Source organism: Salvelinus fontinalis, chromosome 32, assembly GCF_029448725.1.
Source record: "Salvelinus fontinalis isolate EN_2023a chromosome 32, ASM2944872v1, whole genome shotgun sequence".
Taxonomy (NCBI): domain Eukaryota; kingdom Metazoa; phylum Chordata; class Actinopteri; order Salmoniformes; family Salmonidae; genus Salvelinus; species Salvelinus fontinalis.
In genome coordinates this window covers 22,592,905-22,611,806 of record NC_074696.1, presented here as the reverse complement: position 1 = coordinate 22,611,806, position 18,902 = coordinate 22,592,905, and the positions used below count along the sequence as shown (strand labels likewise).

General features: G+C 44.5%; 1 protein-coding gene across 1 annotated transcript; it reads right to left on the bottom strand.

The window, feature by feature from the left end:
* Positions 1–773: 773 nt before the first annotated feature.
* On the bottom strand, positions 774–17,603 carry LOC129830929 (growth factor receptor-bound protein 10-like). Its single transcript, XM_055893777.1, has 13 exons — positions 17,305–17,603; positions 14,482–14,638; positions 8,056–8,171; positions 7,347–7,421; positions 7,015–7,152; positions 6,533–6,643; positions 5,981–6,079; positions 5,662–5,739; positions 5,404–5,520; positions 5,203–5,269; positions 4,612–4,699; positions 2,755–2,848; positions 774–2,570 (listed from the first exon to the last, which is right to left on the bottom strand). The coding sequence occupies exons 1-13, from the start codon at positions 17,491–17,493 to the stop codon at positions 2,424–2,426; spliced, it is 1,476 nt and encodes a 491-aa protein (XP_055749752.1). The 5' UTR covers positions 17,494–17,603; the 3' UTR covers positions 774–2,423.
* Between the last annotated feature and the right edge of the window lie 1,299 nt (positions 17,604–18,902).

The window sequence follows — 18,902 nt, the reverse complement described above, 5'->3', positions numbered from 1 at the left end:
ATATTGACTCAAGGGTGTGAATACTTGTAGAAGCACCATTGGCAGAGATTACAGCTTTGAGTAGTCTTGAGTATGTCTGCATCAGCTTTGAGTAGTCTTGAGTATGTCTGCATCAGCTTTGAGTAGTCTTGAGTATGTCTGCATCAGCTTTGAGTAGTCTTGAGTATGTCTGCATCAGCTTTGAGTAGTCTTGAGTATGTCTGCATCAGCTTTGAGTAGTCTTGAGTATGTCTGCATCAGCTTTGAGTAGTCTTGAGTATGTCTGCATCAGCTTTGAGTAGTCTTGAGTATGTCTGCATCAGCTTTGAGTAGTCTTGAGTATGTCTGCATCAGCTTTGAGTAGTCTTGAGTATGTCTGCATCAGCTTTGAGTAGTCTTGAGTATGTCTGCATCAGCTTTGAGTAGTCTTGAGTATGTCTGCATCAGCTTTGCAGATCTGGATTTGGGGATTTTCTCCCATTCTTCCTTGATGATTTTTTGCTAGGCCAACAGCTCTGCTGTCTCACGTTAGGACGACTGAGAAGGACAGGACTGGACGGTCTGGGCCGGGATGGGACTGGACAGGATAAGACAGAATGGGACAGGACGGGTCCCAATTCTCACAGGAACCTTCTTACTGGACCCTTGTTTCCAGGGTTTGGAACATCTATCTGAAATGTATTATGTGAATTATAATAGCATGACTTCATATGCACACACAGCTCACAATACCCACTTTAAGGCGAGGAGACTCATTTAACTGTGGCTGCTGCACTGCCCACCAATCCTACATCTCAAGTCATTATTTTAATCAAGATAAATACAATACATGTTGGGGGGTGGTTTAAAATGGTTTCCTGTGTTCTGAGAATTAATGCCCTCTCACACCTTTTGGTCTGACCTGTGTTAAAAGTACTATTTGAAATCTTTCAAATGCTTTGGGTGTTTGCTCTAGCCAGATGGGCAGGGTTTGCAGTTTTGAGACAGTTCTATTGGTCTATTAAGCAAGGCAAGCCCAATCAAGCACATATAGTATATAGTCACTGCTGACTGTGCAGTGAGAAGCTTACAACTTTGAGAACACTGATTGACATTAATAAAATACAGTCTGGTTGTGATGAGGTTCTGTTCCAATACCCACATACAGTACTAGCACACTACTAAGAGTGTAACAAGGTCTTGGACATACGTTCTAAGTGCAATATTAGTGTGGACATTGGAACATAACCTGAAAGACTCCAGTTTTAACTCTTAACAGTCTCAAGTGACAGTGCAGGGGGCAGGTTTTCCGGTGACCCATGTGAGACTTCTCCTCCTCTTCCCTCTGTCCCGTTATCAACACTCTGAACTTTCCGTCTGATTCCAAGAAATTGTAATGGGTTTCTAAATGTTCTGATGGGATCAGATGGAGCCAAACGGAGTAGGAAGGAAAAGGTTGGAGAGGATTTCTGGAGCGGAGCCGCCTAGCCGTCACCTTTCCCAATAGCATGGCAACGGCACGCTCAGCCACGCCTCTCTGTCCTGTCCAAAGCAACGCTAATTCAATCAGTAGGCTGGGATTGTTCACGCAGAAAAGAGGAGGAGGAGTAGAAAGAGGAGAAGAAAGAAAGGAGGAAGAGGAGGTTGAGAAGGAGCATTCACCTTCATCCAGCTCAGAAGAGAACTGTCGACTGTCTGTTCAGAAGTGCAAATAGTTTGACAACGGTAATACCATGTCATCAGCTCTGACAGGGAAGTCCCCAACTCAAACATTCATCTGCCCTTTCAAACAAACGGACGTTTGTTTGAAAGGAGTTTTCTTTTTGGAGTTTTCTTTTTCTCCTCCTAGGGCCCTGTATAAAGTCTCGGTGAGTTAGTTAGATGGTTGGTCCAGTAAGTATAGCAGAGGAAGAGTAGGATGCCTCCCAGGCAACATCAGCCCCCCAGGTAGCATGAAGCGTCAGGTGATCAGCTTATAAAGACTGTATTGCACATTTTGATTTATCGTCGATTGTAGTGAACGATTCGATCCAAGTCGATCCCTGATGATCACTAAGGAAGTGAGGGGAGCCCAGCTCCCTGTCTGTCTATCTATCTGAGGTGGATGAAGGAGAAGGAAACGGGCTAGGTTGGATCCATAGATATCCATAGAACACTATAGTTCACCACGTCTGTTTGTCTGCCCGTCCTTGTGTGTGGCAAGGTTCGAATACCCCACCCCTCTCTCCAAAGTGTGGACTTGCTTATCATCATCATCATTAAGACGCACCAGCCTTCATGTCCTCTTCATCATCGTTTTTAAAAGCTTTGGATTGGTGTAACTAAGCATATGCCATCAGCTTCCTTCCTTCCTTTTAAATCCATGACGAACGAGGGGTAGAGAATTTAACTGCAGACAGAGGGTGGTGTAGTGAGACCAGGGGCCAGAGATCATGGTTCAGGGGTCAGAGGTCAGGGGTGAAGGGTCACAAGGCCACAGCAGTGCAGGGGTGTTTGAGTTTGCAGGGCAGCACCCCTCTGTTGAGCTGGTAGAACTCCACCAGGTGGATCAGGTCTGTGAACTTGGTGGTGCCGTCGTCCAGACTGAAGGACATCTGACCTTCCTCCTCACACTGTGAGAGAGAGGAGACAAGTTAACTATTATACACATACAATACAGTTGAGAAGGAGGGGAGGAGATAGCATGTGAGGACAACTTGAGACCGAGCCAAAATGGATGAACAAGAAAGAAGAGGAATAGATTAGACGTAGGATTTAGAAAGAAAAGTAGATGAATTGAAAGAATAAATAACTGACCGGTAGGATCTGGAAGTGTCTGATCTTCTGGTGGTGGCACAGGGTCAGGACAAACGCCTTGGGGTTACTTTGACAGTCTCTCAGCAGGAACAACCTGAAAAACACACACGGACACACATCCAAAACAGTGTCATAAACGATATCGTAACCGCCATCGATAGGAAACAATACTGTGCAGCCGTATTCATTGACCTGGCCAAGGCCTTTGACTCTGTCAATCACCACATCCTCATTGGCAGACTCGACAGCCTTGGTTTCTCTAATGATTGCCTCGCCTGGTTCACCAACTACTTCTCTGATCGAGTTCAGTGTGTCAAATCGGAGGGTCTGTTGTCCGGGCCTCTGGCAGTCTCTATGGGGGTGCCACAGGGTTCAATTCTTGGACCGACTCTCTTCTCTGTTTACATCAATGATGTCGCTCTTGCTGCTGGTGATTCTCTGATCCACCTCTACGCAGACGACACTATTCTGTATACTTCTGGCCCTTCTTTTGACACTGTGTTAACAACCCTCCAGGCGAGCTTCAATGCCATACAACTCTCCTTCCGTGGCCTCCAACTGCTCTTAAATACAAGTAAAACCAAATGCATGCTCTTCAACCGATCGCTGCCTGCTCCTGCCCGCCTGTCCAACATCACTACTTTGGACGGCTCTGACTTAGAATATGTGGACAACTACAAATACCTAGGTGTCTGGTTAGACTGTAAACTCTCCTTCCAGACTCACATCAAACATCTCCAATCCAAAGTCAAATCTAGAATTGGCTTCCTATTCCGCAACAAAGCATCCTTTACTCATGCTGCCAAACATACCCTTGTAAAACTGACCATCCTACCAATCCTCGACTTCGGTGATGTCATTTACAAAATAGCCTCCAAAACCCTACTCAATAAATTGGATGCAGTCTATCACAGTGCCATCCGTTTTGTCACCAAAGCCCCATATACTACCCACCACTGCGACCTGTACACTCTCGTTGGCTGGCCCTCGCTTCATACTCGTCGCCAAACCCACTGGTTCCAGGTCATCTACAAGACCCTGCTAGGTAAAGTCCCCCCTTATCTCAGCTCGCTGGTCACCATAGCAGCACCTACCTGTAGCACGCGCTCCAGCAGGTATATCTCTCTAGTCACCCCCAAAACCAATTCTTCCTTTGGACGCCTCTCCTTCCAGTTCTCTGCTGCCAATGACTGGAACGAACTACAAAAATCTCTGAAACTGGAAACACCTATCTCCCTCACTAGCTTTAAGCACCAGCTGTCAGAGCAGCTCATAGATTACTGCACCTGTACATAACCCATCTACAATTTAGCCCAAACAACTACCTCTTTACCTACTGTATTTATTTATTAATTTATTTTGCTCCTTTGCACCCCATTATCTCTGTCTCTACTTTGCACTTTCTTCCACTGCAAACCAACCATTCCAGTGTTTTTTTAGTTTTTATTTGACTTGCTGTGTTGTACTCACTTCGCCTCCATGGCCTTTTATATTTTTATTTATTTATACATATATTTGTTTGCCTTCACCTCCCTTATCTCACCTCACTTGCTCACATTGTATATATAGACTTATTTTTTTTTTCACTGTATTTTTGACTATATGTTTGTTTTACTCCATGTGTAACTATGTGTTGTTGTATGTGTCGAACTGCTTTGCTTTATCTTGGCCAGGTCGCAATTGTAAATGAGAACGTGTTCTCAATTTGCCTACCTGGTTAAATAAAGGTTAAATAAAAAATAAATAAAAAAATAAAATAAAATGTGTGTACTAGGGTGGATGGATGGACAGATGGATGGACAGATGGATGTACGACGGACAGAAGGATGGATGGATAATACAGCTTCTAAGTCTTACCCATCTACTTGTCCTTGTTGCATGATCATCTTGTGGGACTCTTCTCTCCTGATGCGACCATGGAACCATAGCTGTGTTCTGTGGATCACTGAAAGACACAGCAAGATGAGGTAAAGGTAAAGTAGAAGGCATGTTTCAGGTATGAATGTCTAAACCCAACTCATGTCCAGTTTTAGACGGGCAGAGATACGTACGGATAAGGAGTGGAATAGGAACTGCTCCTTATTCCAATGGCAAAGGTTCATAAAGATGTCGGGATTCAGAAATTACGTCTTGATTTAGCACTATCTACATTGCCCCAATAAATCAGCACAATGTACTTTTGAGTATACATTGGCAGCGTCTTGGAGCTTAAATTGGGATCATGTATACTGTTCTAATGACGATACAAAAAAAGAGTAACAGAGAGCAATGTACAATACGGTGAACTTAGCAAATTATACATTTGTGGTGCATGGGGGCTGGCATTTTTATGCACCTCCGCTATTGTGTAACAATACACTAAATTACTAAGCATTTACGAAGTTACTCTGTTGTCACGAGTGTAATTATTACAGTGTTACTACCTAGATAGTGTAACGTGTAGGGTACCTGAGCTGAGAGAAGAGGGCTGGAGGGGGCTGGGGCTGCCAAGAGCCTTCATACGCTGACCCCGTTTCTGACGGCAGGGAAGATAACAGAGAAACAAAACATTTTAGATTCAAAATGACAGAATTACACCTTTTTCCACAGACTCAGTCTCCCAAATCTTCCATTCCATCCCCTTCCTCCCCCTTCTACTCCCCTCCTCACCCTCCATTTCTGTCCCTCCTCCACAGCGACGCTCACTGCTTCCAGAGGGTTCTCTATGACTCGTCCCGTCCTGCCAGAGAAGTCCATGGCCACCAGAGAGTTCTCAGACACACTCCGCTGCAGAGACGAGGATAGACAACTTGTCTGAGCCACGCTACCACGCTCCAAAAGATCCTAGTCTGCTTTACAAGGTAGGATACATCAGGATAATGCTAACCAGTTGTCATAGAGTCGGGAATAAACATATAGGAGTCCTACCACAGGAGTAGAGAAATGTGAGACCGGAGACTTCCTTTGCTGGGGACTCTTGTAGTTCTGATCCAGTAATATTCCATACTGTAAACACAGAACAACAACATAATAGAAACATATCAGTTACATTTTAGTAGACGTGCTTATCCAGAGCCACTTAGAGACGCAATTTGGGTTAAGTGTCTTGTTCAGGGGCACATCAACATATTTTTCCCCTAGTCAGCTCGGGGATTTGAACCAGCAACGTTTCGGTTACTGGCCCAAAGCTCCTAACCGCTAGGCTACCTACCGCGTGTGTGTTCATGCATGTGTGTATGTACTGTACCTTTAAGAGTCTGAAGGCAGTCATCCAGCAGGTTCTGCTCTGTTCATCTTCAGCACACAGCATCCTCAGCTCCTTGCACTCACTCCTCACCTTACTGGGCTGTCAATCAAATAATCAGCCAATCACAGAGCCTTACTGGACTGTTAATCAAACAATCAGATGTTCAATTAGACAAGACTTCAATTAGTATTTAGTAAATCTGTAACAAGAATGAGCTTGATTCTCTTGAATACTCACATCAAATAAGATATCCAAAGGATGATTTTACCAGTCTCCACCCTCCCTTATATCAGTCACTAGGCCACAACGACCACAACCCCCAACACCCAAATCCTGCACAGTCATCCCTGGGGGTGAGAGTAGCGTACAGTGTGTGTGTGTCAGGCTCAGTGTGTCCTAGCAGACCCTGTCCCAGTTTATCACACTAGGCTGATCCAGTATAACCAGGTTACCTCCAGTGAAAACCCCTGCAGAGGAAGTACAGTACAGTAATGTCTGTCTGTCTGTCTGTCTGTCTGTCTGGGGGCAGTGTTATGTGTGTGTGTCCCTCACCTTGATACAGAACTTGTAGTCTGTGGGGGCGTTGTGCAGCTTCCCTCCTGTTGTCACTGTGAACACACTACTGTCCTCCAGATCTGACAACAACTGGAGGTGTCTGGGCTCCTAGAGAGTGGAGGAGGGAGGAAGGGAGGGAGGAAGGGGAGAGAGAGGGAGAGAGAGTGAGAGTGAGAGAGAGAGAGAGAGAGGGAGAGGGAGAGGGAGAGGGAGAGAGAGAGAGAGAGAGAGAGAGAGAGAGAGAGAGAGAGAGAGAGAGAGAGAGAGAGAGAGAGAGAGAGAGAGAGAGAGAGAGAGAGCGAGAGGGAGAGGGAGAGGGAGAGGGAGAGGGAGAGGGAGAGGGAGAGGGAGAGAGAGAGAGAGAGAGAGAGAGCGAGAGGGAGAAGGTTTAAACACTCCTTTCTTTAGTGTAGCGCTCCCATAAAGCTTTGTGTCCAAACAACAAGGGCACTAAAAAATATCCCTGATCTTCTTCCTACCTTGGAGGATCCTTTAGTGGAGTAGTAGAGTCCAGAGCGTCTGAGGAACATGGAGAGTCTCTTCCAGGACTTCCTCCCTGATGCCTTCAGATAGAGGAACCCATGCACCTCCGGACAGCTGCTGGAGTTTAGGAAGTTCTGTACCCCCCCCCCCCCCACACACACACAAACACAGGAGTGGGTAAGGACTGTGTGCTTGTGTATGTGTGTATGTTGAGGTGGGGATAGAGGTGTGTGTGTGTGTGTGTGTGTGTGTGTGTGTGTGTGTGTGTGTGTGTGTGTGTGTGTGTGCGTGCGTGCGTGCGTGCGTGCGTGGTGTAAGAGTACTCAACCTGTAAGAGCTGTGAGTGGGGGATGGAGCCGTTAGATTCCTGACACAATGCCACCATCTGCTCCGGGAAGAACTTCTGAAGAGAGAGAGAGAATGAAAGAAGAGAGAGGAAAATAAAAGGAGAGAGAAAAACAGAATGAGAGAAGAGAGCAAAATACTTCTGGGACTTCAGTATCACATTAGTGAACCACTAATAGTAGTCGAGAGAAAGGATAGGGGAGAGAGAGAGTGGGATAGAGATGGAAAGAGAGGATGGGGGAGAGAGAGAGAGAGATGGAGAGAGAGGATAGGGGAGAGCGAGAGAGATGGAGAGAGAGAGAGAGAGGACAGCGAGAGAGTGATCCAGAGTAGATGCAGTATGATCTCACCCCCTGACGTAATCCCTTGGTGAGCGCACGCATGCAGGCAGGCAGGCAGGCACGCACGCACAAACACACCTCTTAGTGTGATTGACATGGTAGTTTTACTGTAATCATTACCACAGCACTGAGGTGAGGTCACTCCCTTTTACTGAATCACCTCGGGCAGTGTGTGTGTGTGTGTGTGTGTGTGTGTGTGTGTGTGTGTGTGTGTGTGTGTGTGTGTGTGTGTGTGTGTGTGTGTGTGTGTGTGTGTGTGTGAGTGTGTGTGTGTGTGTGTGTGTGTGTGTGTGTGTGCATACGTGCGCAACAGTGTGTATGTGTGTGCGACGCAGTGTGCAGAGGACTCACCAAGGGATTCCTGAAGAACTCATACTTGTCATAGTTCTTCCTGAAGAGGAATTTACTGTCACTGGTCATAGAGGCTTGAACCTGAACCACCAACTCATGGTCCTCCAGACAACGCTCTGCAGAGAGGAGGGGGAGGAAGAGGGGAAGGAAGAGGGAGAATAGAGAGGGAGAGAGAGAGAGAGATCAGGCATTAGCCCATTTATTTGCATTACTACAGTTAGTTATCATACTTTGTTTCCAGTATTTGAGTGAGGGTACCCTGGAAAAGAGATCAGGGAAGCCCATGGTAGGGATGCTGTGAGACCTGAGGGGGAGCGGTGGAGTGAGAGCAAGAGAGAGAACGAAAGAGAAACAGAGATGGAGAGAGAAAGGACAGCAGGACTTGGCATTGCAGTAGAATGATGTCATGTATTTAACTTGATTGCATAGAGAAGCCGAGCCCAGTTTCCCTGTCCTCTCCCTCTCCTGTTACTCTCCCTCCTGCCCTCCTTTTTCTCTCTATTTCTCACTTCTTCCCTCCATAACTCCTCCTCCCTGTCAAAAAAACAGTCCTGGCAGGAGAATTTCCTGTTGAAGTAGAGGGAGAGAGCTGATTGGCTGAGCTTTCAGGGGCTCGACCAACATAGCTCTGTGATTGGCTGTTTGCTGCATTGGCCTGATACTGACACCCACCTCAGCACCCTTCCCCCTCTCCCTCTCTCTACTTTCTCCACCCTCCCTTTCACTGTTCTCTTCTCACATTCCATCTCTCCCATACAATTTTTCCAGAAACGACAATGATCTACCAAGTATAAACCAGTCTTCTATACCAGTAACAGTCAGTAGAAATAGGAACGCTTAGTGGAAACTATATAGAGAATAAGAGGGAAGAAACAAAACTACACTACCCTAGTAAAAAAATCCTTAGGGTCAGATTTTGTAACCAGTCCTATTGGACTCCTATAGTATTTTCTCCTACAGGATTTTTTAAAATCCTTTAGGATAAATCCTATAGGATTATATTCTATAGCATAAGATTAGTCATAATGGATAGGTTCCAAAATCTGATAGGATTTACTATAGGATTATTTTGACTAGGGTAAAGAGGTCCTAAAAGGTGGAACAGAAGTGTGAATTGTATGTGATTGAAGCTTTTAGGTAACTAAGATCTGTATGCTTCCCCAACCTTAACACACTCCACGCACAGGCACACACCAGATACAGGCATGCATGCACACGCACGTACACACATACATACACACACTGACCCTCATATCAGCCGGCACCTCCACCACCTTCCCTGCTCCATCGCCACTGTACAACTTGAAGATCTGGACACAGGACTTGGCATTGCAGTAAGATTTGGTTATGTGTTTAACTTGATTGCACAGAGAAGTCGAGACTAGTTTCCCTGTCCTCTCCCTCCTTTTACTCTCCCTCCCTCCATCCATCCCTCCCTCCCTCCGTCTCCCCCTATTCTGTTCCTCCATCTCTCTACCTCTCACTTTCTCCCTCCGTAACTCCTCCCCCGTGTCAAAGAACAGTCATAAATAATTCTAGTTTGTATAAAGAACTGCAGTTGAGAGTCTGTTAGACCATTTTTACTTCCTCTATTTGTATGTTCTCCTTTCCCTCTCTCTTGATCTTGAGGTAGAGATCACATGATGGGACTCCAGCTGATTGGAGACGCATAGTCACACACGCACACACACGGTGCTCAAACTCAGTTTCTATTCCAAAAAAAGGATTGAGCCCATATCATGCCTCAGTGCTGGCAAACACAAAGCTCAAGGTGTCTGTGTGTGTTTGTGTGTGTGTGTCTGCGCCTCTCTGTCCTGGCAGGGGAATTTCCTGTTGAAGTATAGGGAGAGATCTGATTAGCTGAGCTGTCTGGGGGCTCGACCAACGGAGTTCTGCGATTGGCCATTTGCTGCATTGGCCTGATACTGACACCCCGCCTCAGCACCCTTCCCCCTCTCCCTCTCTCTACTTTCTCCGCTCTCATCTCACATTCCATCTCTCCCATACAGTTTTTCCAGAAACGACAATCTACCAAGTATAAAACGGTCTTCTATCCCAGTAACAGTCAGTAGAAATAGGAACGCCTAGTGGAAACTATATAGAGAATAAGAGGGAAGAAACAAAACTACACTACCCTAGTAAAAACATCCTATAGGACTAGTGATTTATAGGACGAGTGATTTTTTTTCCCAATAGAACCCTATATAATTCTCACAATCCTATAGGATTTTGTGTCACCTCTACTGTTTGAATTCCACTGGACTACTGTTTTCCTATTGGAAATAAAAATAAATCATCTTGGATCCTATAAGATTCTTGCAGTTCTAGTAGGATTCTTGACCCTATGTGATTCTCGCAATCCTGTAGGATTTTGTATCAACTCTATCAGAATTTTAATGGACTACTTCTTTTCCTGTGTGAAATCAAAAGTAATCCCATTGGAACCTCTAGTGTTTTTTTTCTTTTGATTTGTATTCATTTTTTTAACACAAAACATACACATACAAACGCTCACCAACATCCACAACATTCCTCTTGCCCAGACCCACCTGCTCACATCCCCCATCTGCAGCGCCCATATCATTCTCTGCCACATGGCCTCAAACTGCACCATTTTCTTTCTCTCCATCGCCCATGCAATTTCAACATCTAGATAATAAAGCATTTGACCTTTCCATTGTGGAGGATGGAGGATTGGTTGATTTCCAGGTTTTAAGTATGTTTTTCCTGCTGATTGATGAGAAGAGTATCGTCCAGCCCATCGGTTATCTCACTGCACCATCATTTGCCATGTCTTGAAATATGCAGACAGACAGATTAAAAGTACATTTATTCTAAAGGTTTTTGATAACTCTTGTAGGATTTTGTTAGCCCAATCAGAATCCTATTATAACTTTTTTTCTTAATTGACCCATTCAATTATAATTTGTTGTCCTTAGTTCCAGCACAATACAACAACATTAATTACCACATTTTCGTTGATTGGAAACAACAGTCCTATATTAATTTCTGTTTTATTCACCTGTGAGAAAGCATGTCCCTTTAAGAGTGATTGATGATGTCACAACTAGCACGAGCTTGCAGTGTTAATTAGAACTTCTTAAGGCTAGGCGTCCCGCTGCGGGATACCTTTCAACAACTTCCGGTGAAATTGAAGGGCCGCAATTCAAATAAATAATCATACAATTTATGGATATTAAACATTTAGATACATACAAGTATCTTATATTGGGTAAAAGCTTAAATTCTTGTTAATCTAACTGCACTGTCCGATTTACAATAGGCTTTACAGCGAAAGCATGTCATGTGATTGTTTAAGGACGGTGCCCCACATCAAAATATTTTTCAACCAGCACAGGTTTCATAAATTCACAAATAGCGATTAAATATTCACTTACTTTTTGAAAATCTTCCTCTAATTTGCAATCCAAAGGGTCCCAGCTACAACATGCATGTTCGTCTTGTTAGATAAAATCCTTCTTTATATCCCAAAAAGTCAGTTTAGTTGGCGCCATCGATTTGAGTAATCCACTCGTTCAACATACAGAGAAAGGAATCCGAAAAGCTACCGCTAAACTTTGATAAAACAAGTCAAAATACATTTATATTTAATCCTCAGGTACCCTAAAATGTAATTAAACTATAATATTTCATACGGAAAGAAGTATGTTCAATAGGAAAGCAAAATTAGCAGGTGCGCGTTCTCTTTTGTTGTGCACGCACAGACTGATTTCCAACTCTGACTCCCAGTACTAAACTCAAAATTCTTCCTCGTTTGGGAAGAAACAAGCCTGAAATCTTGAACAAAGACTGTTGACATCTAGTGTAAGCCATAGGGATTGCAATCTGGGAGCTGGATTTGGATATGACCCTATTACGATCCATTGGAAGAGCATGGGCTCTCCCCCAAAAATGCTGTTTTTTTTATTTTTAATTTTCTCCTATCATATCTATTGTGTTATAGTCTCATACATTATTTTAACATTTCTACTAACTTCAAAGTGTTTCTATCCAATGGTACCAGTTATATGCATATCCTGACTTCTGGGCCTGAGTAACAGGCAGTTTACTTTGGGCACGTCAGTCAGGCGGAAATTCAGAAAAAAGGACCCTAGCCCTAGCCTAACTCCCAAGTTAAGCTCGCCACCGGTGGCTGTGCGGAGAATCTCCGGTTTTCTAACATTATTATTAACCGCTTTATCTTTCACTGTGCGTGAATGCAAGAACTGTGAGTACAGTAATTTTCCTTATGTTTCCTGACAAAGTTGTCAATGTTTTAGATATATTTTCATCATTGTACAACATTTTATGCACTCGTTTTTATGCTAGCAAAGAAACTACTGTTAGGCACATTTTGCCAATCAGCTGACTAGCTACACTATATATGCAAAAGTATGTGGACACCCCTTCAAATTAGTGGATTCGGGAGCGCCAAGTAATAGGATGCAACCTTTTCAACAAGTCATTTTGTAACATTTCCGCCCTGCTAGAGCTGCCCCGGTCAACTGTAAATGCTGTTATTGTGAAGTGGAAACGTATAGGAGCAACAACGGCTCAGCCGTGAAGTGGTAGGCCACACAGGCTCAAAGAACGGGGCTGCCGAGTGTGTAAAATTAATCTGTCCTCGGTTGCAACATCACTTTCCATGGCCGAGCAGCCACGTACAAGCCTAAGATCACCATGCGCAATGCCAAGCGTCAGCAGCAGTGGTGTAAAGCTCGCCGCCATTGGACTCTGGAGCAGTGGAAACGCATTCTCTGGAGTGATGAATCCCACTTCACCATATGGCAGTCTGACGAACTAATCTGTGTTTGGCAGATGCCAGGAGAACGATACCTGCCCCAATGCATAGTGCCCACTGTAAAGTTTGGTCTGGGACTGTTTTTCATGGTTCGGGCTCGGGCCCTTAGTTCCAGTGAAGGAAAATCTTAATGCTACAGCATACAATGACATTATAGACGATTCTGTGCTTCCAACTTTGTTGCAACAATTTGAGGAATGCCCTTTCCTGTTTCAGCATGACAATGCTCCCGTGCACAAAGCGAGGTCCATACAGAAATGGTTTGTTGAGGTCGGTGTGGAAGAACTTGACTGGCCTGCACAGAGCCCTGACCTTAACCCCATCGAACAACTTTGGGATGAATTGGAACTTTGACTGTGAGCCAGGCCTGATCGCCCAACATCAGTGCCCAAGATCACTAACGCTCTTATGGCTTAATGGAAACAAGTCCCCCCCAGCAATGTTCCAGCATCTAGTGGATAGCCTTCACATAAGAGTGGAGGCTGTTATAGCAGCAAAGGGGGGACCGACTCCATATTAATGCCCATGATTTTGCAATGAGATGTTCAACGAGCAGGTGTCCACATGCTTTTGGTCATGTAGTGTAGCTAACTAGGTAAGTTGTAGCCATTTGTATGTTGTTTTTGACTCATTGTATTGTCATAGCAGATGAGAAATGTGTTTTCTTGTTTGTTTATATGTGCCTTATTATAGGCAAGTCAACCCCACTTTCATGATTTCTTGTAGACCCCTAGTAGAAAAATCTGATCGGATTTTGGAACCAGTCCTACTGGAATCCTATGGAATTATTCTCAATTTTTATATATATTTTGTGTTCTCCTTTCCCTCTCTCTTGATCTTGAGGTAGAGATCACATGATGGGACTCCAGCTGATTGGAGACGCATAGGCAAACACAGACAGACAGACAGACAGACAGACAGACAGACAGACAGACAGACAGACAGACAGACAGACAGACACAGACAGACAGACAGACACAGACAGTGCTAAAACTTACAGTATCTATTCTCAAAACGGATTAAGCCCATACCTTTCTTCAGTGCTGGCTAACACGGAGCTCAAGGTGTCTGTATATCTGCACCACTCTGTCCTGGCGTCTGGCAGGGAAATTTCCTGTTTAAGTAGAGGGAGAGCTGAGCTGTCTGGGGGCTCGACCAACATAGCTCTGTGATTGGCTGTTTGCTGCATTGGCCTGATACTGACACCCACCTCAGCACCCTTCCCCCTCTCCCTCTCTCTACTTTCTCCATCCCTCCCTTTCTCTGCTCTCTTCTCACATTCCATCTTTCCAATACAGTTTTTCCAGAAATTACGATGCTCTACCTAGTATAAACCAGTCTTCTATCCCAGTAACAGTCAGTACAAATAGGAAATAGGAAAACAGGATAGCGAATAAGAGCGAAAAAAACACACCTAAAAGTCATAAAAGGTAGAACAGAAGTGTGGATTTTATGTTATTGAAGTTTTTAGGTAGCTAGGATCTATATGCTTCCCCAACCTGAACACACTTGATGCACACACACACACACACACACACACACACACACACACACACACACACACACACACACACACACACACACACACACACACACCAGACAGACACACACACAAGCACACACACCGAGGCCCAGTAGTGGGTGATGTTCCACCAGGCTCCAGTTGTTGTCGTCCAGACAGTGGCTCTTATAGACCAGGAACTGACACACGTCTCTGGCCCTCATATCAGCTGGCACCTCCACCACCTTCCCTGCGCCATCTTCACTGTACACCTTGATGATCTGGATACACACGCACACACACACACACAGAGAGAGAGAGAGAGAGAAATATTATATTAATATAAAAACATTAATATGATCATTATAAAAGACACAGTCCCTGCCCCATCATCACTGTTCACCTTTATTAGAATAAAGGGTCACAAAATACATTTACAGTCATTACAAACAGGCCACTGTAAAGAGTAGTTGAAACATTAAGGGCCAGTTAACAGTTAAAGGCCCGTTAAGCCTAGCCGTTCCTTCTGAACACAAACTGTAACACTGCAGCTATACTGCATTATGATGCTGTTATAACACATTGTAAGACTTGTCATAAGCATGACTGTCTGCCTTATGTCTTATTACCATGACATAATAATCCGGACTAAATAACAGCCATTTTGAGTGAGTTGAAATGTTAATAAAACAGGGTTGGTGTCCTGGACACAGATCAAGCCTATTCCTGATCAATAGAGGTTCTCCACTGAGCTTTTAGGTCCAGGACTTAGTCTGGGTTGGAGAAACAGAGACACAGTAGGACTATTACTATTACTGTTACACACGCACGCACGCACGCACGCACGCACGCACGCACGCACGCACGCACGCACGCACGCACGCACGCACGCACGCACGCACGCACGCACGCACGCACGCACACACACACACACACACACACACACACACACACACACACACACACACACACACACACACACACACACACACACACACACACACACACACACACACACACACACACACACACACACACACACACACACACACACACACACACTTCCTAGCCGTTCTACGTTCTATCCAGATGGTTAAATGCAACTCCTGTGGTACAGCTTTCTGTTCTGTAAATGAGGATATCATCGAACGCTGACCATGACTGTACATTTATCATCTAAAAACCACGGTTCAACCTTTAACACATACGCTCCTGAACATTTACCAATATACCTGAGATATATTGTACACACCATACATACACACCTCTGAGAAATACGCACTAAACATACTGACAATATACATACATTCACCTAAACATATACAATACTCACACTTAAAAATACACATATGCACTTAACGATGTACACACAAATATTCACGCTTCAAAATCACACCCACTTAGACATTTATTAATTGACATACATACACATATATCTATCTTCTTTCTCCCAGCAGGGAAGTGTGTGTGTGAGCATGTGAGAGAGAGGGTGTGTTGTATGTCTGCAGAAAATGTTATTTCAATCATTCAACGTTTTATCCCCAAACCCATCAAAACACATCGTAGCGAATCACACGACACTAGACACAACTCCACAGTAGAACACAGAATCACACGACACTAGAAACAACTCCACAGTAGAACACAGAATCACACGACACTAGAAGCAACCCCACAGTAGAACACAGAATCACACGACACTAGAAACAACTCCACAGTAGAACACAGAATCACACGACACTAGAAACAACTCCACAGTAGAACACAGAATCACACGACACTAGAAGCAACCCCACAGTAGAACACAGAATCACACGACACTAGAAGCAACCCCACAGTAGAACACAGAATCACACGACACTAGACACAACTCCACAGTAGAACACAGAATCACACGACACTAGAAACAACTCCACAGTAGAACACAGAGTCACACGACACTAGAAACAACTCCACAGTAGAACACAGAGTCACACGACACTAGAAACAACTCCACAGTAGAACACAGAGTCACACGACACTAGAAACAACTCCACAGTAGAACACAGAATCACACGACACTAGAAACAACTCCACAGTAGAACACAGAATCACACGACACTAGAAACAACTCCACAGTAGAACACAGAATCACACGACACTAGACACAACTCCACAGTAGAACACAGAATCACACGACACTAGAAACAACTCCACAGTAGAACACAGAATCACACGACACTAGAAACAACTCCACAGTAGAACACAGAATCACACGACACTAGAAACAACTCCACAGTAGAACACAGAATCACACGACACTAGAAACAACTCCACAGTAGAACACAGAATCACACGACACTAGAAACAACTCCACAGTAGAACACAGAATCACACGACACTAGAAACAACTCCACAGTAGAACACAGAATCACACGACACTAGAAACAACTCCACAGTAGAACACAGAATCACACGACACTAGACACAACTCCACAGTAGAACACAGAATCACACGACACTAGAAACAACTCCACAGTAGAACACAGAATCACACGACACTAGAAACAACTCCACAGTAGAACACAGAATCACACGACACTAGAAACAACTCCACAGTAGAACACAGAATCACCCGACACTAGAAACAACTCCACAGAATCACACGACACTAGAAACAACTCCACAGTAGAACACAGAATCACACGACACTAGGAACAACTCCACAGTAGAACACAGAGAATCACAGGAAATCAAAAATGACGCCACAGCTCTCTCTGCCTCCTCCGGCCCCTGTGCAGAGAACACAAAGGGTACACACTAGAAAGGAGACACCAGAAACAAAAGAAAAATATTCTTGCCTCATAGTAGTTTGAGAACGTTTCTAAATGTGGAATGTCATCACCGCTAAAGCTATACACAGACAAACACACAACAAACCCTACCTACTACACACGCATATGCTTACCTCTACAGCCTGAAAGAGGCAACAGTCAGGAGAGCACGATGGCATTTTCACACTGAGCCTTACTCTGCTGAGACAGAGAGAGGAAGAGAGGAGAGAGAGAAAGAGGGAGGGATAGGGGAGGGAGGGGAAAGGAGCGGAAGAGAGGGAGGGACAGAGGTAAATAGAACACAGGAGACAGGGAGGGGACATAGAAATAGAACAAGGAATATGGGTGAGGGAGAGAGACAGGGAGAGAGGGAGAAAGAGAGAGGGAGAGGGAGAGAGGGAGAGGGAGAGAGAAAGAGATAAATGGCGCGAGAGTGAGGGGGAAGAGAAAGAGAGAAGGTGAGAGAAACTGAGAGAGTCCTTCCTCTTGTGCTGGGCAAGATAATGCCTGAATGCTACTCTCTCTGACTCAGCCAGTGGATTGTGCAGTGTGTGTGTGTGTATGTGTATGTGTATGTGTATGGTGTGTGGTGTGTGGTGTGTGGTGTTTGTGTGTGTGTGTGTGTGTGTGTGTGTGTGTGTGTGTGTGTGTGTGTGTGTGTGTGTGTGTGTGTGTGTGTGTGTGTGTGTGTGTGTGTGTGTGTGTGTGTGTGTGTGTGTGTGTGTGTGTGTGATTAAATTGATTTATTTCACCTTTATTTAACCAGGTAGGCCAGTTCAGAACAAGTTCTCATTTACAATTGTGACCTGGCAAAGATAAAGCAAAGTGACAAAAACAACAACACAGAGTTACACATGGGATAAACAAACGTACAGTCAATAACGCAATAGAAAAATCTATTTACAGTGTGAGCAAATGAAGTAAGGAGGTAAGGGAATAAATAGGCCAATAGTGGTGAAGTAATTACAATTTAGCAATTTACACTGGAGTGATATACAGTGGGGCAAAAAAGTACTTAGTCAGCCACCAATTGTGCAAGTTCTCCCACTTAAAAAGATGAGAGAGGCCTGTAATTTTTAATGAATTTATTTGCAAATTATGGTGGAAAATAAGTATTTGGTCAATAACAAAAGTTTATCTCAATACTTTGTTATATACCCTTTGTTGGCAATGACAGAGGTCAAACGTTTTCTGTAAGTCTTCACAAGGTTTTCACACACTGTTGCTGGTATTTTGGCCCATTCCTCCATGCAGATCTCCTCTAGAGCAGTGATGTTTTGGGGCTGTCGCTGGGCAACACGGACTTTCAACTCCCTCCAAAGATTTTCTATGGGGTTGAGATCTGGAGACTGGCTAGGCCACTCCAGGACCTTGAAATGCTTCTTACGAAGCCACTCCTTCGTTGCCCGGGCGGTGTGTTTGGGATCATTGTCATGCTGAAAGACCCATCCACGTTTCATCTTCAATGCCCTTGCTGATGGTAGGCTTTGTTACTTTGGTCCCAGCTCTCTGCAGGTCATTCACTAGGTCCCCCCGTGTGGTTCTGGGATTTTTGCTCACCGTTCTTGTGATAATTTTGACCCCACGAGGGAGATTATCAGTGGTCTTGTATGTCTTCCATTTCCTAATAATTGCTCCCACAGTTGATTTCTTCAAACCAAGCTGCTTACCTATTGCAGATTCAGTCTTCCCAGCCTGGTGCAGGTCTACAATTTTGTTTCTGGTGTCCTTT

Excerpts from the sequence above, each read along its gene's own strand:
- LOC129830929 (XM_055893777.1), bottom strand. The coding sequence starts at position 17,493 with ATGTCCCCTCCCTGTCTCCTGTGTTCTATTTACCTCTGTCCCTCCCTC. Across the intron at positions 7,422-8,055 it reads AGTTCTTCAGGAATCCCTTG|AAGTTCTTCCCGGAGCAGAT; the intron begins GTGAGTCCTCTG and ends CTCTCTCTTCAG. Across the intron at positions 4,700-5,202 it reads GCCCTCTTCTCTCAGCTCAG|TGATCCACAGAACACAGCTA; the intron begins GTACCCTACACG and ends TGTGTCTTTCAG.